Raw genomic sequence first — 26306 nt, forward strand, 5'->3', positions numbered from 1 at the left:
TGCCATGTGTTACCTGTAAAGGTGGTATTTCTGTTGGTGTTCTCTGTTGCTTTCTAGTCTTTTTTGCTTTTGGTGTATTTTTTCCCCACACTCAAGGAGTCCCCTTTAGTATTTCTTGCAGGGTTGGTTTAGTGGTCATGAACTCCTTAGTTTTTGTCTGGGAAACTTTTTGTCTCTCCCCTTCTATTCTGAATGACAGCCTTGCTGGGTAAAGTATTATTGATTGCATATTTTTCCTAGTCAGTACTTTGAAAATATCCTGCCATTCTCTTCTGGTCTGCCAAGTTTCTGTGGACAAATCTGCTGCCAATCTGATCTATCTTCACTTGCAGGTTAGGGATTTCTTTTCCCTTGCTTTCAGGATTCTTGTCTGTGTATTTTATGAGTTGACTATGTCTTGGGGATGGCTGGTTTTTGTTGAACTTCATGGGCATTCTCTGTGCTTCTTGGATTTCAATGTCTGTTTCCTTCCCCAGATTGGGGAGGTTTTCAGCTATCATTTGTTCAAATAAATCTGCCCCTTTTTCCTCTTCCTTTTTGGGATTCCTATGATATGAATGTTGTTACACTTTAAGGGGTCACTGAGTTTCCCAAGTCAACATTTGTGATCCAATCTTCTTTTCCCTCTTTTCAGCCTCATTATTTTCCATAATTTTATCTTCTACATCACTGATTCATTCATCCTCATCATTGTATCTAGTCAGTTTTACATCTCAGTTATGGAATTTTTTATTTTGGCCTGACTAGTTTTTAGTTCTTTTATCTCTACATTAAGGGATTCTCTAGTGTCTTGTTTTTGTCAAGCCCAACTAGTGTCCTTATGATTGTTGTTTTGGGACAGCCTGGGGGCCCAGGATGTGTGACTGGTACCTGAAGTGAGTGTTGCTGGTGGCACTGAGCCCTTAAACCCATGGAATCTGATGCTAACTATTTGGAGCTAATGTCAGAATAGGATTGAACCATAGGATGTCCAGTTGGGTGTCAGAATCAGCAGCTGGTATAACATTTTGTCAGTATTTGATGCTTAAGATAACAAAGAAATATTAAATTCACAAACTTTGCTTCTTACGTGATTTTATTTTTTTGAAATGTTTAATAATATCATCTAGTGAAAAACGAGGAGGTAACTTTATGGAGTTCAAAATCAGAGCATGACTTTTTTCCATTACAGTAAATAAATCAAGCATACATTATTACATGAAGTAATAAAACTCCCTGGAAAGAATACAAACAAATATACTAGTAGGCACGCAACAATTTTATTTCTTTTTATAATGTATGCACATGAAATGAGATTGTATACAACAGACCAAAGCCTACCCAGATACCAGGACTCATAAAAAAATATTTTAAGGCAGATTTTATTTATTTCTAAATAAGGCAAGTAAAATGCAGATTTAGAATTAAACAGGTTTTCTTTTTTTTTTTTTTTAAGATTTTTTTTTTTAATTTATTTATTTGTCAGAGAGAGAGAGAGAGCGAGCACAGGCAGACAGAGTGGAAGGCAGAGTCAGAGGGAGAAGCAGGCTCCCTGCGGAGCAAGGAGCCCGATGTGGGACTCGATTCCAGGATGCTGGGATCATGACCTGAGCCGAAGGCAGCTGCTTAACCAACTGAGCCACCCAGGCGTCCCATAGAATTAAACAGGTTTTCAATAACTTCTGGTTATTATATGGTGAGAGAATTACGAACATCAAATTTTTGAGTATTATTGTACAAAACTGAAAACAAATGCTTTCCAAATTGTAGCAAAACGAATTCCCCCAATACCATTAAGTCTACAAAGACACTATCAAGTTATCTGATGGTACCCAAATCCTATAATGCTTTCTCAGTATAAATTTTGAAACATTCTGAATACTTTTATAAGCCCATTTTTCAAAAATGTCATTGGAAAAATACTGAAATCAAAAGAACTTCTGTTACTTTAAGTGCTTAACGTAACAAAACAAATGATCTTTTCTAGGTTAATTTAATTCAAGTACAGTAGTACTAAAGATAACACATAACTTTAATGAAACCTAATCTTTTTGTGAAAAAAACAAGCAAGTCATAAAGCTAAACAAAAGTGGAAAACTAGTATTAGAATCAGCTGCATGAGTTTAGTGTAAGAGTACTTATTTTAAAGTTTTAGCAGAAAAAATCTTAAAGCTTGTTCTCTTCTTTGGAGCTTAAACAGTAGGTTGTGTTCTAATCACGCAATAGTTAATCATGTTTCTATAGCTCTCTCTTTAATTTTTATACCTGCCAATGTGTTCACGGGCTATAATAAGTCTTTGAATTTGTGCTGTACCTTCATAAATCTGCAAGAAAAAAGAATACACATAGGTGAAATATCTTCAGTACATAAATACTTCAACTTCCTCAATATTTTGGATAGTACCATAAGCTCCATTGTAATACCAAATTCAATCAAACCATATATAGGGTCTGTAATCCATAGAGATTCTGAAACCTGATTTTGTGAAACCATGAAACTATAATTCTCTTATAAAAAGTCATTTACCAAAATTTTGGGAGTACCTTAAAAATCAAAGGATATCAATATTTCAAAAAGTTTGGAAACCTGAAGTTTAATGTTGCTAAAATATTTATCCAACTTTTCTGAACTGCTTTTAGCTAGTTGTCATCTTCAGTTATTTTCCAATTTTTCTCTTACACCAGATTTTCTCTCTTGCTAACTAAGGAACAGAGTTTCTAAAGAAAAAAATGCTGGAAGGACTTGGTTTTAACTTAGATATTCCTAAGTAGCCAGTCCTTACTTCCAGTTTAAACATCTACCCCCAGAAATTTGTTATATATGGTTCAGATGAACCTTTATCAAATGGTTAATAACACTTTATCACTATCTCTTCCAAGTTGTTTTACTCCCAAATAAGGCTTCAATTGATACAACAGTTGTTGAGAAAGATTCAAAATAAAATAGTTTATTTTAAATGACATGCATACTTTTAGGAGAGCAAGTGGTGGATTACAATTAGGTAGATGTTAAGATTCAAGATGGTTGATCCAGACATATACTTACATGTTTATACCATTTACTTTGTTAACCTATTCTCTCAGTCATAGACTTAAAGGTAACATTCTTCTGTGTTAATTAGTTTTTAAAGCTTTGGTTTATAGCCATCTATGATAGCTTATTATTTTTTTAAGATTTTATTTATTTTTTTAGAAAGAGCACATGGGGGGGTGCAGAGAGAGAGAGAGAGGAAGAGAGAGAATCTCAAGTAGACTCCACACCCTGTGCAGAGCCCAATGCGGGGCTTGATCCCAGGAGCCCGAGATCATGACCTGGGCTGAAATAAAGAGTTGGACACTTAACTGACTGAGGTACCCAGGCTCCCCTATGATAATTTATTATTTCTAATGGCATAAAATCCCTAAATAATTTGTCATCTGTGAATATTCTTTTACCTAAGAAACAACAAAAATCATTTTTAACCTTACCTGATAGATCTTAGCATCCCTCATTAGTTTTTCTACAGGATATTCTGTATTAAATCCGTTGCCTCCAAAAATCTGCACAGCATCAGCAGCTAACTGATTTGCAATATCTGCAGCAAATGCCTTTGCTATAGAGGCATAGTAGGTATTTCGGCGACCCGAATCAATCTCCCAAGCTGCTCTCTGGTAACTCAATCTAGCTAGTTCAACTTTCATTGCCATTTCAGCCAGCAAAAATGATATTCCTTGGTGCTAGAATTAGAAAGAAAAAAATTTAAGGATAATAACTATTTAAAAGTTTTTCTCCTAAAACTTTAACTTTAAAACTAATTTTAGACTTAAAAAATCATACTCTTCTTCCTCTAATGTTAACATATTACATAACCACAGTATAAAGATCAAGAACAGAATATTAACATTACTATAGTATTATCTACTAAACTATATACTTTATTTAAATTTGGGCAAGTTTTCCTTTTCTGTTCAAAGATCCCATCCAGAAATTCAACTGCTATTTCTTCTTAATTTTCCCCAGACTGTTAGATTCTTCAGTTTCTCCTTGTCTTTTATGACCCTGGCACTTGTGAATAATACTGAGTGGTTTTTTTTTTTTTTTTTTTGTAGAATGTCCCCCAATTCAGGTTTTTGTGATGTTTTCTCTGAGCTGGAATGAAGTTATGTATTTTTGGCAAAAATACCATAAAAATTATGCGTATTCTCCTCCTGTATCTGCTGGGACCTTTTTTTTTCTTTTTAATGTATGTATGTATTTTTAAGTAAACTCTACACCTAGCGTGGGGCTTGAACTCACAACCGCATGCTCAGGAGTTACAAGCTCTACTGACTAAGCTAGCCAGAAGCCCCTGCTGGGATTTTTTTTTTAAAGAAAATTATTACAGACACAGTGAAAAATGATGTGATACTTTATCAGATGCTGACAGAGGAAAGTAAGCCCCAAGAAAAGGACAAATAAAAAATGCTTCTTATCCCCCCTCTAGAAGAAGTTCATAATCAAAGAAGAGACATAAGACAAACACCTTCAATAAAAGACAGTAAGTATTCTATTAGGTGTATAGCCAAACTATTATAGGGTAGAAATATGTTCACCATGTATAGGTAAGTGACAATTTCAAATATACAGTATGGTTGCAGAAAATATACTCATAGAAAGAAAGAATACAGAGCAAAATGGTCACTGTAATAATCTCTGGACAATGGGATTATGGAGCAGTTTTATTAGTTAATTTGCTCATACTGTATCACATAAATTATTCTACAATGAACATGGAATGGAACATATGCTTTAAAATAATACACATTAAAGAAGGCCTATAGGCATTTAGAAATGAGAATACTAAAATTATAAAAACATGCTTTGTATCATAGGCAACACCAAAATGGGTTTTGAAGACTAAGAGGTTATAAAAACCACACAAGTTGACTGTGTATAGACTAATATGCACCAAATGTCACATAAAACAAAAACCTGAGCTGTGCAAGTTCATATATTTACTGTTTCTAAAAATCACACTATTCCAGAATGTGACAAGTTGCTTGAGAGTAGCATGGTATATATGTCTTAAGAGGAGGCAATTATTAACCAATTTAAATAATTACTACATAGAACAAGAATATCCTCCCTTATTTCCTTCTGCCTGATTATGCCCATTCTTCTAAGCCAATGATTCTTTCAAGTTGTTCTGTTTTAGTTTTCACTTTTTTTTTTTTTTTGAATAGGTAATACATCTACCAGTTTGAAGTTCAAACTTCCCTCCTTCTATCATCCCTGCCATCTCCAACCCCATTTAATTCCCCTTCCTGGAGGTACCCAGGCTATTTTTTCATCTTCTCAGAGATCTTATAAACACATATAAGCAAATACATCTACAGCCTCTCCCTTTTTTACACATATGCTGGCCTACCATGTTGATGGTTCTTCATTTTGCTTTGCTTATCAATAAAGCTGAGTGCTTTCTATAGTAATATATAAAGAACTTCTTTACACCTTTTTTTTATAGCTGTAAACTATTCACCGTATGGTGGATCAACATTTTGGTTGTTTCTATATTTGGCAGTTTCAACATAATGCTGAAATGAGTAAGCTATAGACGTGTCATATTGCACATAAGGGAGTAAACCTGAAAGATACATATGAAATACAGGTGCAGAATAACCACTTTTGATATATAATACCAAAACGTTGTTCATAAAAGAAAGAGTGAATTATATTCCCACTGGCAATAAATAGAAGCCCTTATATCACCACAACTTTAGCAACCTGGTATAAGATACCCATGCTTCTCCTGTGAGATGTTAATGAAAAAATCCCAGTGAGTCTCGCTCAGTTTCTTTTCAGCCCATGCTTTGAGAAATCCTGTTCTAAACATCATCCCTGTAATGTCTCAGAATCCCTGTAATGTCTCTGGCCCATCCATGACAGTTTCGCCTTTTGGTTTCTCTAACCCAGTCTATAAGCCTTCACTCAGGATTTAATCTTATACAGCTCTATATTATTTCTTAATATTTGTTTTAGGATATGTATCGTATCTCCATAGAAAAGTTAAAGGTACCTAAGTACAGAGTCTATGTCAAACTTCTTTTCTATTCCCAGAAATAGCTCATGTAATGTGCCAAAAGACAGACTCTTTAAGTGACTAACTGTGTTCAAATCTTGGTTTCATTATGTATTAGGTGAACCTAAAATTTTACATAAAATAAATGAGACCAAGAGTACCCATTCCACAGTAATGTGAAGATTAAATGAGTTAATACATGTAAAACCCCTAGAACAGTGCTTGGAACAGAGAAAGTATCCGATTACTAGTATTTTATATAGTAGGTGTTCAGTTACTATTTGTTGAATGGATGAAATAGAAGTTCATAGTGGAAATGTATTCTAAATGCTAGGAGTTTAAGGTTACCAAAACAGAAATTCATAGCCCATATGGCGCTTACATTCAAATGAGAGAGTAAGGAGAGACTTATAATAAACAAACACATACAAGATATAATGTTGAGTGGTGTTAAGAACTATGGGAAAACAAACCCAAGTGGGATTAGTATATAGAGTGTTGGGAGGTGTTGTTTTACATTGGGTGACGAAGACAGATTCGTTAGTAAAACGAATGAGGTAGTGGTATTTGGGGGGAAAGAGGAAAGGTAAAGACAACAGCAAAGGGCCAGTGTGGCTGACAGAAGTCCACTGAAAAACTCTGGATTTTAATCTGAGTGCTTTGAACACAGCAAGTTCAGTATCAAAATTACCTCTACAAGCAGCTTTCCAAAAGTTTTCCTCTCCAGGGCATATTTGGTAGCTTCATCCAAAGCTCTTTGTGCTAGTCCCACAGCACCAGCTGCTACCTAATATTTTAACATTTACAAAGCATAAGTTCCTGTTGTTTTTAAAACACAGTTCAATGACTATTTGCCTATAATTCTAAGTTAAGGACTATATAAAGAGAAGATGACCTATACCCTTAGGCAGCAAAAGAAGGGGTGGGGGAGAACAAGCATTTCAATTTATATTTTTTATGAATTAAATAAAGCATTTATGAGGCAGAGGATCACAGCCTAGAAAGTCATTTTTTCTGTTCAACAAGGTAAAGTTTCTTAGGGAACTTATTCCTAATGAGTAAGGGAACAGGAAATGAGCACAATCAGCAGGAATGATTGAGTATGGACTGCCTTTCTGTAACAACTTCGCAGTAACTACAGTAATTCTGTATTTGCTAAAGTAATTTCTGTAACAGGCAATAAGACAGTTGATGAATTCTAAAAAAGAAAAATTATAGTATCTCTCCAACCTTAATTAGATATTAAAAAGGAAATACACACCAAAAAAATAAATAAAAGAGAAATACATACAAAATAGACCACATTAAAATAAAACTACTCAACGTAATAAATAAAAGATCCTCTAAAGATTGTCAAGTCACTGATATTACTTACTGGAGGTCTAGTTTTATCAAAAGCTCCCATTGCAATTTTGAAACCAGCTCCTTCACCAATTAAAACATTTTCTTTAGGCACTCTCACATCCTCAAACACAATTCCTCTTGTATCTGAACATCGCTGACCCATATTCAATTCCTAATAAGGAAAATAGTATATATTAAGGAATACTTTTTGAGCTAGTATGAATTTTTGCTTTAACCTGTTTTAGGACTTTCTGCAATTATCTAAAAACAGGGGTTAACAAATGATGGGTTATACCTATTTTGTAAAAAAAAAAAAAAAAAGCTTTATTGGACTAGAATCACTACGTATTTGTTTACGTATTATCTATGGCTACTTTCTTGCTACAATAACAGAACTGAGTAGTCTGGGACAGAAATCTTGTGGATCTCAAAATCTAAAATAGTTATAAACTGGAAGTTTACAAAACAAGTTTGTCAACCCCTAATTTAAAACAATGTTTCACAAACTTTGAAACCAAAAATAGTCTAAAGATCTACATGTAACATATTACACTACAAAGGCAAATTTCATTATGTTTGAAGGCTATCTTTTTTACCATCAATGTCTGGAAAAGCATTTAGCAAATATACTCTGATTCAGGATGCTTAATTGAGCTTAATGAAGCTAGCAAAAAAATGTATCAACTCTTTCTTAAAATTAGGTTTACTGAAGTGGAATTTACATACAGGAAATTCACCCTCTTCACATATAAATCTCTAACAGTTTTGACAAATGTATGTATGGAACCACTACCACAATAAAGATACAGAATACTTCAGCACCCCCCAAACTCCCTTGTACTTCTTTTAAGTCAACTCCCTTACTTTACTCCCAACCTGAAGCAATGACTGATCTGACTTCTGTTCATATAATTTTTCTTTTTCCAGAATGTCATGTGAAGTAGAATGATCATAACAAGTAGTAAGTGCCTTCTGTGTCTAACAAAGTGCTTCTGAAATCTACCTATATTGCTGCTGCTCAGTAATTTCTTTCTTTTACTGAGTAGTATTCCACTATGGGGATGTACCATATATCCATCATCTATTCAACAGTGAGTTTTTAGCAATCACATAAAGTTGCTATAAACATTTGTGTATAAACATTTGTTTTCATTTCTTTTGGATAAATACCTAGGAGTGCTGGGTATGTGATAAGTGCATATTTAATTTTATAATAAACTGCCAAAGTAACTATATTCCCTCAACTTTTTATTTTGAAAATTTTCAAACAGAAAAGCCATAAATGTAATGTAACAAATACCTACGTACCCTTTATTTCAATTCACCAATTATCATTTTGTCATATTTGCTTTATTTCTATGTTTTGTGTGTGTAACTAGTAGCATTATTTGCTGAATTATCTGAGAGGAAGTTGCAGATATGGTGACTCTTATCCCTAAGGAAAAAAATTTTAATCTCATTTTTAATCAACATCGTAAGCAGCAAAGAAAATGGGAGCGCAGAGCTGTAAATAAACTCTTTAACTTGCTTGCCTAAATAGTATTAATCTGCTTCTAGGCTTGAAGAAATGGTAACAACCAGATATATAGTTTTACCAAGAAAGAAACCAACATTTCTTTTTTTGGTCTTTTTGTCTTGGTCTTTTAATCAATAACTCAGACCCTCACTCAACATAATGAGAAAACACTGTTTACAAAAATGGTTCACTCTAGCCTGTTTCCCAGACTCACTCCAAACACTAGAACATTTTTTAAAAATCTTTTTATTTATTTATTTGACAGAGATCACAAGTAGCGGAGAGGCAGACAGAAAGAGGAGGAAGCAGGATCCCTGCTGAGCAACGAGCCTGATGTGGGGTTCGATCCCAGGACCCTGGGATGATGACCTGAGCAGAAGGCAGAGGCTTTAACCCACTGAACTACCCAGGTGCCCCTAGAACATTTTTTAAAAAAGGTTTATTTTTAAAAAAAGAGAGAGAGCCTGTCCTCCTGTGAGCAAGGATGGGGGAAGGGGTAGACGAAGAGGGAGAGAAAGAATCCCAAGCAGATTCCCCTCTGAGTATGGAGGTGGTGGGGCTCAATCCTAGGACTCTGACATCATGACCTGAGCTGAAACCAAGACTCTGATGCTCAACTGACTGAGCTACCCAGGCACCTCCAAACACTAAAACATTTAAAACCAAAATGCTTCCTGTACTCCTCTAAAGCCAGATGAAATATAAAACACAAAGCATTTTTAAAACATTAAATATCACAAATCTATAAAATGACCATATATTTCAAAAAAAGATTTAAGGAGGTTTAAATATCTATAATATAATTATCTGTTTTTCTCACTAGAAAGTGAGCTCCCCAAAGGCTGGGATTTTTGTCTGTATTGATCCATATGGTATCCCCAATAACAGAATGGTGCCTAGTATATAGGATGAACTCAATAATAAATATTTACTGAATTAGAGATATATTTTAAGTGAGAAAATTGGGAAAAAACAGACTGGGTTTAGTACTAAAAACAGTGTAAGTTGTTAGATCCTTTGCACTTTCTAGAAATGGCCATAAATTTGGCCTTAAGTTTTCTTGCAACCATCCTTAAAAAGAAAACACAAATAGAACATAAATAAAAACAAACCATTTACTTGGAAGAAACACATCCATTCTTATAACTTATACTTTGTTATACACAACAACCTCACTATAATTACACTGGTGAAGTACAGTCTACCTTTAATATCTACTCTTAAAAGAGAATATAGAAAAACAGGGTTAGAAGCCACATTGCAGGGGTGCCTGAGTGGCTCAGTGGGTTAAGCCTCTGCCTTCAGCTCAGATCATGATCTCAGGGTCCTGAGATCAAGCCCTGCATTGGGTTCTCTGCTCTGGCAGGAAGCCTGCTTCCCCTTCTCTCTCTGCCTGCCTGACTACTTATGATCTCCATCTCTCTCTGTCAAATAAATAAATAAATAAATAAATAAAATGTTAAAAAAAAAAAAAAAAAAAGAAGCCACATTGGGCAAGTTCCTAGGATACTGTAGTAGTGATCTCAACTCTGCCTTTAAGTGTGTAAATCATTTACTTGGATCTCATTTTCAACATTCAGTGAACAGACTGAAATAATGTGTATATTTTTCCACCTTTAATATTCTGTGGCCTCAAAGAGAAGTTGCCCCTCTTCCGTATTCTAGTAAATGCTTCCATTTTCAAGAGGCTTGAGTATAACAGAAAGATTCTGATGGCTTTTAATAAAACAGGATTACATAACCTTTGGTAACTATTAATAAACTTCCAAAATTTCTCCTTTCCTTTCAATATAGACATCATTTGGTCATCATTAGGTTTTCTTTTTTACAAATTCATTTTGCAGAGAAGAGTTTTAAAGTTGTAAAATTAAGTCTCCTCTTCCTAGTCTCAAAGTTATAATCTTTGCTCTCACTAAAATGATTTTAAACACTTCATTTCTTCCTTCTTTGATTTGTTAAATTTTAAAATTTTCTCTTTAGTCTACTTTAAATATTAGTGCTAAATTATCTCCACACACCCAAATTTCAACAGTTCTCAAATATGTTACATTATCTTTTCTTATTTAAACAAAATTTTGGCCTTCCCACATCCAAGGCTCTTTACCATTCCCATATTTTCCTCAAGCACAGAATTTTCTCTTACTGGTGTTATACAATCTGGGGTATTGTTTTAATCACGACAGTGGGCATAATGCTAGTTATCCTACCAAAAAGGCTGCTGTGAGGAAGGGCAAAGAGTGGGAAAATCTTCTGAAACCTAAAACTCTGTTACTGGGCAGGCCACATAAGTGGCAGCTGCATTTCTGCTTCATTATACCTCAGAGCTGTTACAGACTGGCACCAGGAACAACCAGTTTTCCAAATCATGAATCAAAAGGATTATTCTCAACTTAAAATCTTCAGCTATAATATATAGACTATTTCACCTGGTAATATCAAAACATAACTTTTAAGGGATGGGTTAAATACGTGATGGGGGTTACAGAGCAAACCTATCTTGATGAGCACAGGGGTGATGTATGGATGTGTTGAATCACTATGAATCCTGTACACCTGAAACACTATATGTTAACTGGAATTAAAAACTTAAAAGAAAAAAAAGGGGAGGAAGCTTTATTTTTACTGCAACTTAGTACAAAGAAAATGTTTTCAATAAAGAAAGCTAAAAGAGTAATTCTGAAATTTATAGTTAAAATAGTATTTGAGGCCTTAATCACTGATATATACACACTTTACCTTTCTTCCAATCTGCACTCCTGGGGTATCTGCTTCCACAATGAATCCAGTAAAGGCTCTATTAGCAGGAGTCTTTGGATCCGGATCAGAACGAGCCAGTAAGAAATACCTATTACATATATAATGTGGATATGATGACAATATAGTGACATCAACAGACAACACATGGTGATAGCTATCTCATTTAGTCCTCCCAACAATCCCAATTATTATTCTCCCATTTTACAGATTAAGAAATGAAGAATCAGAGAGGCTCAAAAACTTGCCCAAGTCACATACTTACAATGTGGCAGAGCTAGTGTTTTAACCCAGGTCTACTTCCTACTTAATATGGTATTTAACTTTTTTTTTAGTAGTCTGAGTTCTTAGTAAAAATTCCTCATATCAAAATTATACAATATAAAAAGAAAAGTATGTATCATATTGGAAATGGCATTTTTCCCTTCCCAAAACTAGTATGACTCTTTAAGGGACAAGCTATCTGGAAAAGGACAACAAATAGGGCTGCCTGCAAAAGGAGTAATATATGAAATAAAGACACCTGTATTCTGCCTACTGTCTTCTTTTTGCAGCAAAATCACTGTTTTTGTTATAGCTGAATTATTATGAATATTTACCAGATTTTCCCTCCAGAATTTTTCCCAGAATTGATTTTTTAAAAAAATTTTTTAAAGATTTTATTTTATTTGACAGAGATCACAAGTAGGCAGAGAAGCAGGCAGAGAAAGGGGTAAGCAGGCTCCCCGCTAAGCAGAGAGCCTAATGCGGGGCTTGATCCCAGGACCCTGTGATCATGACCTGAGCCAAAGGCAGATGCTTAACCCACGGAGCCACCCAGGTGCTCCTCCCAGAATTGATTTTAAAGTGAAACATGAGGTATGTAAAAACATCTCAGTGTAACCTATGTTCTAAATGGCCCAACATAGGAGAATTTTTTAAAAATTCCTTAAACAGGGACACCTGGGTGACTCAGTGGGTTTTTACAATTTTTACTTGATAGTAGTAAAAATTATCTTCTAGTTTCTTATATTACCTAATTTATCTTACTACATGAGAATTATACCTAACGAATTCTTAAAATTATGAAAACTTTTTTAGATTTTATTTATTTGTGAGAGAGAGAGAGAGAGCGAGCACATGTGCACAAGCAGGCAGAGTGGCAGACAGAGGCGGAGAGAGAAGCAGGCTCCCTGCCGAGCAAGGAGCCTGATGCGGGACTCAATCCCAGGACCCTGGGATCATGACCTGAGCCAAAAGCAGTGGCTTAACCGACTGAGCAACCCAGGCATCCCAAATTATGAAAACTTCTAATTGCACTGTTAGATTTCTTTCAACTTGTTAAATTTTAATAGTTCCTTCATTTTTCTATTACTTTCTGTTATCATGATGACTTACTTAAAGATAATCATCCAGCCCTCCTTAATACTGGACAGTGATAAAGGGGTTGATAGGTACTGTTTAAAATAAATAATTTCCTTGGGGCGCCTGGGTGGCTCAGTGGGTTAAAGCCTCTGCCTTCGGCTCAGGTCATGGTCCCAGAGTCCTGGGATCGAGCCGCGCATCGAGCCGCGCATCGGGCTCTCTGCTCAGCGGGGAGCCTGCTTCCTCCTCTCTCTCTCTGCCTGCCTCTCTGCCTACTTGTAATCTCTGCCTGTCAAATAAATAAATAATATCTTTAAATAAATAAATAAATAAATAAATTCCTGGTAGGCTCATTCCCAGGAATAATGCTTTACCTGCTAGAGAACTGCGCTACAGAGCACACACATATACTGAATCAGAATTTTTGCAGACAAGTAGGAACAGCCCATTTAGTTCATTATTCCAATCACCAGCGACCCCTTATCCTAGGAAGTCTCTATCTATATACTTGCCGTGATGGGTAAAAACATTTCCCATGATAACTCAACAACATTGGATAGCATTGTTGTTGGAAAGCTTGTTTTTATGTCTACAGTTTTCTAACTTTATTTCTTAAGATTTTTATTTATTTATTTGACAGAGAGAGACATAGCGAGAGAGAGAACACAAGCAGGGGGAGTTAGAGGGGGAGAAGCAGGCTTCCTGCTGAGCAGGGGGCCTGATGCAGGGCTCAATCCCAGAAGCCTAGGATCATGACCTGCGCGGAAGAGAGATGCTTAACAACGGAGCCACCCAGACGCCCCATTTTTCTAACTTGACCCATTAATTCCACTGGCTTCCTGAAGCAAATGTACAACACTGCTCTTTATTCTGTGTGATGTTATTCCAAAACTTTCAAAATTCTTCTAAACTAACTTAATTCCTTTACTCTTCACGGGACATGTTTCCTAGACTCTTCCTAATGAGGGATACTTACTTGCTTCTTAACTTATTCCATTTTGTCAATGCAAGTCTTAAAATGTCTCATACAGAACTATTACCACTTTTTCCCTCATTTGTGTTGTATTTCTATCATTTCAGCCAGAAATTACATTACCTTCTTAGACATCACAGTGTTGATTCCTACTGAATCTACAGGTATCCATTTTACTGTCATCTTTTTTCCACAAATAATGGTATAAACAGGTTCATCAATGTTTTTACTTATGCAGGTGATTTTATAATCCTTTGTTGAAATTCACGTCATTGTTTTTAGACCTATACACTTTGACCTTCAGATTTTACTAAAGTAACATTCCGTCTTTTCTAAAAGATAATCTGAGTTTTAAGATTGTCTTCGCCTGTTGTTCAGAATCAGAGAAGTGTACTATACCAATGGCTTTCCTTTTTCCACAGTCTTCAGAGAATAGTTCCAAGGAGATGCTAGTATAGCCAGTGGAGATATTAAGCCACATAGATGGATTCACATTCAACCAGAGCAGGTGTTTTTGTTTTATTTTCTTTTACAAATTAAACTTCTGAAGAGTGAGGCTGAAGAAGTAATTCAGGGCTTAAAAATAGTTTTTAAAAATAACTGAACTATTTAAGGTCTTTTATGGACATTCCAGTTCCATGAATAAAACTTACTTTTTCTAAATATTTTATTTATTTATTTGACAGAGAGAGAGAGACCGTGAGTGAGTGCGTAAGCAGGGAGAGCAGGAGAGGGAGCAGCAGGCTCCCCACTAAGCAGGGTGCCACAGCTGGATACCAGGACCCTGGGATCACAACCTGAGCCAGAGGCAGGTGCTTAACCCACTGACCCACCCCAGGCACCCCTAAAACTTACCTAAATTGTGGTGCTTTAAAATAAAGGAGAGAGAGAAGGTTCTTATATGAAGTAATTAACAAGCAATATATAGAGGTGTGTTTTTTTTGTTTGTTTTTGTTTTTTTTTTTAAAAGATTTTATTTTATTTATTTGTCATAGAGAGAGAAGCGAGAGCAAGCACAGGCAGACAAAGTGGCAGGCAGAGGCAGAGGGAGAAGCAGGCTCCCTGCCAAGCAAGGAGCCCGATGTGGGACTCGATCCCAGGACGCCGGGATCATGACCTGAGCCGAAGGCAGCCGCTTAACCAACTGAGCCACCCAGGCGTCCCTATAGAGGTGTTTTAAACAACATACCAATTAGCTTTTCCTCCATTGGTTATCCACATCTTCTGACCATTAATAATATATTCATCTCCTTTCCTTTCTGCTTTGGTTTTTATACCAGCTACATCAGAGCCAGCTCCAGGTTCTGTTACGCAGTAAGCCTTAAATATATAGAAGCAATAAAAATATTTTAAATTTAATCATTAAATTATGAATGTTTAGAACCAGTAGTGTATTTTATTTTTGAAGCCAGTATTTTAAATATTTTTAAATACCTAAAAATAAAATATTCTCAGAGAATCAAATAAACTGCTCAAATGTAGCAACATTAATATATAACTTAAAACTAGATATAGGCTATCAATAAACCATATAAATCAAAATGTTAGATAACGTCAAGTTAATTCGTTCACATGTAATCATCCATTCAAATGTTTCTTTAGTATCTACTATGTACCAGGTTATGAATCAGGGATGGAAAAACTAGAGATAAAAGACGGGTCTTCAAGATTTCCACAATAGTGGAGATGAATACTAACTATACTGTAATTACATATCTAAGTACTACAGTCATACACAATGATCTTGTGAAACTAGTTTAGCTTTAGGGTGTCAGGAAAAGCTTTCCAAAGGTGATGCTCACATCAAGTCTCAAAAAGGAAAAGGTATTCTTTGGGGATGAAGAAGGAATGTGTATTCCACGCAGAATAACAAATGCAAATGATATTGAGATAAATGCAGGGTTACCCAGAGTTTGTAATTCCAAAGTAGCAGAGTCCCATAACATGTAAATTCTATGCATGTAAGGGAATTGACTATTTTCATTTTCACCCTTGATTTCATATTCTGGGTACATTTACTGCCATTATGCACTAGCAGGGGAAAAATGTATAATAAACCTTTATTAATTCAGAAGTTAGAATAACATAGGGACTACAGTAAATTTATTTTTATATATACTGAAGTACTGATAACTCACAAAACAGCCAAAAAATACTTAAAATACTTGAACTATTTTTAAACACTTTTATCTTAGAAATATGTATTTATAAACAATAATTATAAATATTCTTATCAGTGCATTAAAGAAGGTTCTCCTAAGCAACTCCATGCTAAAATTTTTTTAGCTTATTTCTAGTATTATATAGGATACAGAAAAACAATCTAAATGTGTCAATTTTAGACAATATTGAGAACTAGCCTACTAAACTCTGATTTAAGAGTTACCAATTAATTAAAAAATCCATGTAAATGTTTTTATTAAGCAGTTTGCCTAAAACTAAGGTACCTGAAAAGAGAAACCTTGATTCTTAACTTTCTAGTCTTTCAGACCTATTTTCACAATTAGTTCAAAACTGTTAACAATTTACTGTATTTTGGTATCACAATCACACCCTAATTGAAATCTGTTCAGCCTATAAACAAAATTCAAAATCCTTATGTAAAAACACTTTCAGAATAGGTCCTCAGTGTGTGTGTGTGTATATATGAATAAATATCTTTTTTTTTTTTTTTTTAAGTAGGCTTCACGCACAGTGTGGGGCTTGAACTCATGATCCTGTGATCAAGAGTCACCTGTTCCACTGAATGAGCCAGGTGGGGGCCCCTATAACTATCCTTTAAAAATCCAATTTAAATATTTGTTGAGTAGTGCTCAGGGAATTAAATAAAATCTATATTCTTTCCAAGCCACTTGCTCAACAAATAGAATAGCTTTTCAGTCACGTTAATTTCTTCTTAGTTCAAAAGACGATTAGTTCAAACACCTACTGTCATACATTCAGTCTGAACTTCCTGACACACTCACTCAGGTCCTGAACTGCAGAGTGCTCCATTAAACAGCAAGTATTTCTTTCTTGGCAATAAGCTAGGAGATTATGACACTTGTCTTGTACCCTAGAAACACCATTATACCTAAATGTGTTGCTAACTTTTGTCTTCATGTGTTACATTCCAGTGTACACATATGTACTGGAAAGTAGAAATAGCACCCTTGTTCCCAAGCAGCAGCTGCACATACTCACACACATCAGTGGCGCCTCAGTGAGCCTCCCCAAATACTTCTTTTGTTGTTGGTCATTTCCAGCAATAAGAAGAGGCATTTGCTACCAAAGAAATGTGACATTGAAAAAAGCAAGATATTTTATTAGGTATGTAAATTCAGAGATACTATAATTCAAAACGAGAGTACTAATTTCTCCCAAGGGATAAGTCCAAAGAACTGGCTAGCCTTTATTCTTCCTTTAAGAGAGTTAAAACCAAGAGGAAATAAATCTGTGAATCTAGTATTTTCAAAAATTAAGTTATATTGGGCTTGTTGGTAATATGTAAAAATCCACTGTAGTAATATACACAAAGAATTAAATTTAGGATTAATAATGTGTTACGTATGATCAGACATCTTAAGAACTGCTCACTAAATTCAGCACTGCCAGCAGTGGCAGCAAGCCTTCCTGATCCTTCTCTCCGGAATGCTAGTCTTTGGCCCTGCCCTTACCTAAGAATTGCCACTGACAGAGCAGCCAAAGCAAACAGTTTCCCTACAAGGACAGCTAGGACTCCAATTACTGGGGACAACAGGAACAGAATGATCAACTTATGCAGTAATAACTCTAGGCTTCACTGCACAATCTTGTGTTCCTTTTATTCACTTATTTTTAGAAGATTTTATTTATTTGACAGAAAGAGTGCATAAGCAGGGGAGAGCAGCACGCAGAGGGAGAAGCAGGTTCCCCGCTGAGCAGGGAGCCTGATGTGATGCCTGGCTGGATCCTAGGACTCTGGGTTCATGACCAGAGCCCAACTGATCCATCCAGGTGCCCCTCCTGTATTCCTTATTTTTTTTTTTTTTAAGATTTTATTTATTTGATCACAAGTAGGCAGAAAAGCAGGCAGAAGAGAGAGGAGGAAGCAGGTTCCCCGCTGAGCAGAGAGCCTGATGCGGGGCTCGATCCCAGGACCCTGGGATCATGACCTGATCTGAAGGCAGAGGCTTTAACCGACTGAGCTACCCAGGTGCCCCTCCTGTATTCCTTTCAAAGAAAATTATGTTGGCCAACTAACCTAACCTAGCAGTACGGTTTCACTTAGGCAATTAATTTTCTAAGAAACTTACCCCCAAAGAATTTGCTTCAATAGCAGTCTGAACCCCTGTGCATCCATAAGCCAATTCTTCAGTAATTAAACAAGCATCAAAAATTCCAAGTCCAAGACCTCCTGTAGAATCAAAATATTTTAAGACCCATTATAATATGTAGATCTTATTAGAAATAAAGGTGAACTATTTTAATTACCAAGTAACTAAAAAAATGTTCTAGTTAGCACAGTAACAAATTAGACTTCTCCAAAATAGTTTTAAATATTTCAAAAAATTTTCTATTTGTAATCTGGACCTGCATTCCTGTTTCAACTTGATTTTGTAAAAATTTGATTCAACTGTGCTAAAACTTTGACTCTTTCACCTGAAGGAGTGACTATTTCATAGAAAAAAGTCTGGACAAAATGTAAAATCAAAGGTTAACATCAAAATGCAACAAACTGACTAACTCTAAAGAGAAATTACCAGAGTCTAGGATGAAATTAAGGTTGAAGTGAGTTATAAAGGAAAAATGCCTTGAAGTGTGAATACAAGGTTTCTCAAAACAGGCAAATACTGTGTCTGAACAAAGATAAAGGTAGAAAGCCATTTATCATAAATGACTTAAGATAAATGGCAGTTAATATTTGAAAGAATGAGTAGAGTTTTACCATTTTCCCTGTTCATATGCATTATAAAGATTAAAAATGTGAAGAAAACTTACCATAACTCTCTGGAATGTGTGTATTCATTAAGCCAAGTTCCCATGCTCTTTTAATTAAGGGGACAGGGTACTAAAAGGAAAGAAAAAGGTAAAAAAGACCTTTAAAAAAAACCAATTATATTAAAAATCTACATAGTTCAACTATATAATCTTAAGAAAAATGTAAACAACTTTTTTCTCCTTAAAATGCATATACCTACCTCTCCACTTTTATCGTATTCTGCAGCAACTGGGATTATTTCTTCCCTGGCAAATTTACGAGCAGTAGCTTGAAACTCTTTTTGCTGTTCAGTGAGCTCTAAGAGTAAATCATTTAAAAAAATATTAAAACAAGATAATGAGCTGAGGAAAAAAGTCCTATGAACACAGTATGTGAAAATTTATAATGGAGTCTTTAACTCTCGATTAACCAGAAAAGTCCACAAATAAACCACGAAGACCACAACACACTTTTTGGACTAGAAAGATTTCACTATATAATATAAATAAATCTATGTCAATACAAGTACCAAAGGACGTAGGTAAGATTTCTATCTTTTACAAATGAGTAACAGACATAAATTTGTTTTTCTCTTCTAATTGGTGAGAATTAAAAAAAAATTGTTTTCACTTGTTATTAGTTCCTAAGCAGATTTATCAAATGTTTAGTAATCCTGAGATGAAACTAAATATAAGATACTCCCTGATCTCAAGAATCAGTCCAACCAGGGAGATGAGACATGCTCGGTGACCATAAACCAATAAAACCTGTTCCATCTAAGTTATATCAGTTATATAAGTTATATATAAGTTCCATATAACTTGTATCATATAAGAATACCAATATGTGGGATGCCTGGGTGGCTCAGTAAGTTGGCAAACATCTGCCTTCAGCTCAGGTCATAATCTGGGAGTGCTGGAATCGAGCCCTGCATGAAGCCCTGCATGGAGCTCACTGCTAGGTCAAGGGAGCTTCTTCTCTCTCTGTCCCTCACCCGCTCATGCTCTCTCTCTCAAATAAATAAAATTTAAAAAAAAAAAAAGGAAAAAAGAAAAATTTTTAAAAAGACTACCAATACTACAATTTCACTCTTCCTTTAAACTCAGATAATTTAAGGTTATAAATTAGCACAAAGCAACTGGTAAAAGTGGTGGGAGGGTTTCTCAAAAGTTAACAGTAAGATAGAACTCTAATTCAACTGCAAAAAATATGAGATTCTGTTGTTATAAAACTAATGAAATGAATGTGGTGGTTGGACTAAGGACAGGAGCTGATCATTTGGATTTTTTTAAATCCACACTATCATAGGGTTTTAATGTGGTTGTGTCAAATATCAAAGGATAGGCAAAATTTAAAAGAGATATAGGGTATTTCAGGTAAGAACAATAAGAACAAAAACAAAGAGATAAGAATGAGCCAGCATATTCAAGACTATAATAATCATTTTGTATAGGGATATGAGAAATAAAATGTAAAAGACATGAGAACTTTGGTGTTGGATCAAATAGCCTAAAATCAAATCTCTCATTTTATAGATAAGGAAACAAAAGCTCAGAATGAGGACATGATAGCCTCACAGTCTTACCATGAATTAGCAGTAAAAATATACTTCAGAGTTTCAGTCACTGTTCTTTGTATCACAATTACTTCTAATATTGGAACCATCAGATACCAAGGTTGTGGTTGAGTAAAGGACAGGGAAGGCAGGCACCTAGTTTCTATTATTTATTGAGAACCTACTCAAATCTGGTCACTGTGTACTACGGATTTACATATGTAGTACATTAACCTTCATATAAATCCCATGTTGTAGATACTATCTCCACTTTAGAAAGAGCCAGATACAACTGCCCACAGATGTTATCCCTGGTCCTTAAGTTTAATGATCTCACTCCTCAACACCTTTATCTATCCCATCCTGTTACTCAACAAACCATCAGATTTCTCCAGCTGGTTTTTTTTTTTTAAAGATTTTATTTATTTATTTGACAGAGAGAGATCACAAGTAGACAAAGAGGCAGGCAGAGAGAGAGAGGGAAGCAGGCTCCCCGCTGAGCAGAGAGCCCAACTCGGGACTCAATCCCAGGACCCTGAGATCATGACCTGAGCTGAAGGCAGCGGCTTAACCCACTGAGCCATCCAGGCGTCCTCTCCAGCTGGTTTCTTACTACTAAATATGAATTTGTAAGTGACAAACTGAAACAAAATAGCAATGATACCTATGTTAATAACACAGTAAGAGAAAATCCAATGCCCCAAGCTGCTATCCTCACATGGCCTGAAATTTCCCATTTAATTCTCTTTCAGAAACTGTAAAGAAGCTAACAATCTTAAAACATAAAATGAAAACCAAAAATGAAACCCTGGTGAGCTCTGAGCTTGTCATTTGTATCGGGATATGAGTTAATTATCTGAGCTGCCTTGTAATTATTTTCTGAGACCAAGAAACCAGAGAAAATGGATTTTTAACTAAAAAAAAGGTAATAATTTTAAAGCAAGAAGCACTTTAGGAGGTGATGGATGCTAAAAATAGGGATTATTATTTCAATTTTTTTTTTCAGGATCTGCATTTTAGAGAGCAACGGGTTTGCTTGCTTCAGCAGCACATATACTAAAATAGAGAGCAAAAGGAAAGGGAGATCTTATGCCTTTTCCTTCCCAAACCACATAACTCTCTCATCCCAGGACTTTAAATCCTATCCATTAGCAACAAAACTGCAGTTCAGATATATTAGGATCAAAACAGGCTTTGGCTTCTTAGCAGGTTCCTAGCACTATGTATCTAAGTGTTCAAAACATATCTTTTGCATTCGAATTTCTAATTTGAAGACTGTACCTATCAGTAAATTTGTTATTTTAGGGTTACATACTTAGGAAAAGGGCACAGATATTATGTCTGCTAACACAGGTCTCTACACAGAATATTATGCTGAAAAAAAAAAAGAGGTCAGGAAGAATGGGTGTGACTGGAAATCTGTGGATGGTAATTGGTTCTATTTATTGACAGACAATACTAAGATGATTTACAAGTATATTCCAGACAAATACATATACAATGCAATAAAAAATACACATATATAACAAGTATGTTTAAAGTCAAAAGACGGAACAAAACATACCAAAATTAAATCCCAATTTTGGTTCATGCTGTAGGGCAGCTTTTGTATGTTGTGATCTCCAGTCAAAACGAGAAACACTTTTTAGGACCTGTAAAAGATAATTTTATTAAAATTAAACATCAAATAAGAGAATACTGGCAATTACAAGTGAGTACAGCTACTTGTTTGACTATACTCAAGAGCATAGTTTTTTAAGTCATTACTTAAAGGCCTTCATTAAACAAATAAGCCAAGTATTAGATGTGTGAACACTTACTACAAAAGAAATTTTTTTAAGAACAATGAAAATAACACTGATCAGCAGTATTTGTACTACTCAAGTGGAGTATCTCAGAGGCAAACAATATTCAGGGGTATTAGCAGACACAGGACTGCTATCCTGGAAATCTCACAAGCTTTAGGTCATTTATGATTGAGAAGTTGGGGTGGGGACAAAAATAGGACGGAATAGTACTGTGTTCAAGAGTTCCCCAGTCTATCAACTTTGATACTCTGTCCGTTGAGCCTCAGAGGTATGCCTCTGGGAATCTTCCCCTTGGAGGATTCCATTTTCTAAGATACCTCACTTTATTCAACAAAACAAATTAGCCTAAAACTATATTCTATATTTTCTGCTCTTGTCTATAGGCATTCTTAGAATATTCTAAGGTAGTGGTAAGCACACTATGGCAGCCACTGGATTTGTAAATAAAATTTTATTAGAACAACATATTGTCTATTACTGCTGTTCCAGCAGAGTTGTACAGTTATCAGAAATCATGCGGTCCACAAACCTGAAAATATTTACTGTCCCTTTGCAAAAACGTTTGCCAACCCTGTTCTAAACTATTGCTATGCTACATTTTTTAATATCTGCAATATACCATTTCTTTTAAAAAATGTATAAAAAAGTATCAGATATATATATATTGTTCCTTTGCAGTCCATTTTTATACTCATGACAATTTAATGTACACAAAAATAACCATTTGCATTTATTAAAGTTAATGGAAACCATACCATAACTCCTTCCTGAAAATGTCTGAGGACAGCAAAACATAGTTTACACTTCAAAGGATTTGATGGAAATATCCCTAAGCAATTCTAATATTCCAAAGAAAAGAGAAACTGAACAATATACTTATGTTTGAAACATAAGCATACATATGTTGCTTATGTTTCTTGAAAACTGTAAAAAGAAACTGTCCATTTTGTAGGTGACAACTTCAGCTTATACAGAGAATCACCTACATTTGAAGTGACAATAAAGACTGTCAAGTATTTTTTTTAGTATTTATTTTTTAAAAAGATTTTATTTATTTATTTGACAGAGAGAGATCACAAGTAGGCAAAGAGGTAGGCAGAGAGAGAGAGGGAATCAGGGTCCCTGCTGAGCAGAGAGCCCAATGCAGGCCTCAATCCCAGGACCCTGAGATCATGACCTGAGCCAAAGGCAGAGGCTTAACCCACTGAGCCATCTAGGTGCCCCAAGATTGTCAAATATTTTAAATAGCTCTTTCAAAATAACACTTTATAATTTGGGGGAAAAAAAACTACAGAGCATGAAAATTCACATTTTCTTTGCAATTTTCATTAAATTTACTTTGGAAGTAAAACATGGTTTCTCTAATCCTTACTGTTCAGTCATCATAGACCAAACCTATACTTGTTTACAGTCACATTCCACGTATTAATTCACTGAATCTCCAAGTCAAGCCTAGGATTAAGGCACTACTTTTATTCCTATTTTGCATATGAAGAAACTGAGACTGAGAAAGTTCAAATGGAACCAGGATTCTAACATTTACTATAGAGAATCCATACCACCAACCACCCTGCTATACTGCTCTTTCAATTTAAGTCTCCTAATTGGTTATTACACTGAATAAAGAAAAACGCCATCCCACAAAAATCAGACCAAATCAACTCGGCTTTTCTAAATGTGTGTTTAGGTATCAGTGCACAAAAATCAAAACTTACAAAACAGGTAAAATAGTCTGCAAGACTTTAAATAGGGAATTATTAGTGGATTTAAAATAATTTATAAAAAGTTTACCTATTATTTTTCAGGAAAATGTTATATAAAACAAAATACAAAAGTAGCTACAGCCAGGGAACAATCCCCATCTATCTGCTAATTACATATAATGTTAGCCATTTAGAGAGGGGCGTCAGTGGACACAGAATATAGAAGCTGTAGACTGTTTGGATTTAGGATGGTTTAACTCTACATTCCACAAGTATTTCCCAGAGCCTGCGACAATTACAATCTTAACTCAATTATAAATGACATTTAAATTGCAGTTTTGTGTTAATATATCAATAATATTTAAGGTATAGAGCATCTACTGAGACAAATTAGAATCTGTGAGCCACAACACGAGAATAGACAAGCTTCGAGCAAAATTCTGCGGTAGGTTCTTCTTTTTACTTTGTAATGTACGGAACAGAAGCGTTCTCTTCCACAGTCCAAAACCAAAGAGTATTAAACATATTAAGTATCCCAAGAAGAGGCTGCTTCGTTTTCCTTTTCCCGGTGACTTTGCAGCCGCCCAAGACAAGAATGTCTGAAATCTACACTTTCTAGCATTATCAAATGCACGATGAAATTTACTTTTATGATTTCTTCTTGGGCTAGAGATAGCAAGCCACAGAGTTTTCTCAAAAATATACTGCAAAAACAAGGCCTTTGCTCTTTCTGAGATCCCCGCCCAGTTCAGAGACAGGTTCACGTACTGACAGGGTGAGATTCCTGGGGTAAATATTTGGAGAGTTCCCCCGGCCAGAGGAAGGGGGAAAAAAAAAAAAAGAAAAAGAAAAAAAAAATGGACATTCTGAAAGTGACCAGCGCCTATGTTAGTCCGAGGGAGTCCCTCCTCCCCCCACCCCGGGAAGGCACCTATTTTACTCCCAGGCTTCCCTCCCTCCCACCCCTTCCAAACACCACAACCTCCATTTCCCAACCCCACCGACCCTTGCTCTCTCTCACCCTGCAGCTACGCCTAAACACCGCAGCCATGTTGACTCTCGGTCCGGCTACTCAAACGATAACTCAGTCCGCGGCGCTGACACTGCTAGGGTCGCCCCCGGCGCGGGGCGCTAGACCCGTGTGGCCCCGCCTTCACCCCGCCCACCGGCGTTGCTGTTGGTGCGGAGGGAGGGGAGCGGATGGCACAGAAAAGGGGGCGGAAGGGAAAGAGGAGAGGGGGGGAGGAGTTGCGGGCGCGCCGATCTGGACGCCTGAGGCGCCGCGTCCGTACGACCTTGGGCAAGTTGGGGGGGGGGGTGTTTGATGATCTCCTGGGGCCTAATGAGTCCCGAGGGGTGGTCCACGAAAAGGCTTCGTTTCCCTCGAGCCCTGAGTTCAGACAACGCCACCTCTCGGGGGGTGGGGGGCGGTAGCGAAGGGTCATGCTGAGAGGGACCCGGGATTCGCGTTCCGTGGCAGGAGCCCGCTGGCGGCGCGGGGCCCGCCAGGAATCTGGGTGACAGGGCACGGCAAGCGACCTCTGCGCGGCGTGTGCCCCTGCCTGGCGGAAAGATTCCTCCCTGGCCGGCAGCCTTGACCTTTGTCCCGGAAACCGGTTGGACCCACATCTTTTGTGCTCTAAGTAGTCCAAGAGCACTTTATTGTCAGACTCTGGTCCAAAGACTAGAAAGGATGGACTGTACTTCAGAGAACAGGGGAATTGAACCACTTAGGTAAAATTGACCTTTTCTAATATCCCCGAGGCTATTTATTACTACCCACGTGCGTGGGTGTGCAGTGTTCTTGAAAATAAGATGCGCCTATTTAAAGCTCCTGGTTCAGCGAATGACTGTTGGAAGTAACGTCCACGTGAAGAATTCTACTTAAAGTCACCTTCTCATCCAGTTGGACCCTGAGTTGGAAGACGGAAGCTGTAATGTTACAGTGCTGGGGGCTTTATAAAGCTCTACAGGTTTGGCTAGCTTTTTTTGTGGAAGCTAGTAAGAGCCCCAGTGCAAGGGGAGTGTAAATGTTCCCCGTAATTACCAGGGCTTTTCTTCCTTCCTTCCATCGCTACTTCCTCCCTCCCTCCCTTTCTTTCTCTTTTTACATATTTTTATTTTTTTCTGACAGCACAAGCAGGGGGAGCGACAGGGAGAGGGAGAAGCTCGCAGAGCCGAATGTGAGGCTCAATCCCAGGATCCGGGATCATGTCCCCAGCTGGAGGCAGAGGCTTAACCTTAACCCACTGAGCCACCCAGGTACCCCAGGACTTTTCATTTTTATTGCTACCATCCTACTTTAGGCTCTCCTCACCACTAAATCTTGTTAACTTGCTAAATAATTCTTTTG

General features: G+C 36.4%; 1 protein-coding gene across 1 annotated transcript; it reads right to left on the reverse strand.

Annotated features, from left to right (window-relative positions):
* Nucleotides 1-1703: 1703 nt before the first annotated feature.
* Nucleotides 1704-25125, reverse strand: ACADM (acyl-CoA dehydrogenase medium chain). Its single transcript, XM_032302028.1, has 12 exons — nt 24975-25125; nt 22007-22094; nt 19108-19205; nt 18908-18977; nt 18223-18323; nt 17132-17212; nt 15138-15268; nt 11614-11722; nt 7393-7533; nt 6709-6804; nt 3448-3696; nt 1704-2303 (listed from the first exon to the last, which is right to left on the reverse strand). Exons 1-12 carry the CDS (start codon nt 25002-25004, stop codon nt 2232-2234), a joined length of 1266 nt encoding a protein of 421 aa, XP_032157919.1. The 5' UTR covers nt 25005-25125; the 3' UTR covers nt 1704-2231.
* Nucleotides 25126-26306: the final 1181 nt, after the last annotated feature.

Source organism: Mustela erminea, chromosome 10 (assembly GCF_009829155.1).
Source record: "Mustela erminea isolate mMusErm1 chromosome 10, mMusErm1.Pri, whole genome shotgun sequence".
In the NCBI taxonomy this organism is placed as follows: Eukaryota; Metazoa; Chordata; class Mammalia; order Carnivora; family Mustelidae; genus Mustela; species Mustela erminea.

Excerpts from the sequence above, each read along its gene's own strand:
- ACADM (XM_032302028.1), bottom strand. The coding sequence starts at position 25,004 with ATGGCTGCGGTGTTTAGGCGTAGCTGCAGG. Across the intron at positions 19,206-22,006 it reads AAAATTGGGATTTAATTTTG|AGCTCACTGAACAGCAAAAA; the intron begins GTATGTTTTGTT and ends ATTTACTCTTAG. Across the intron at positions 11,723-15,137 it reads AATGGAGGAAAAGCTAATTG|GTATTTCTTACTGGCTCGTT; the intron begins GTATGTTGTTTA and ends TATATGTAATAG.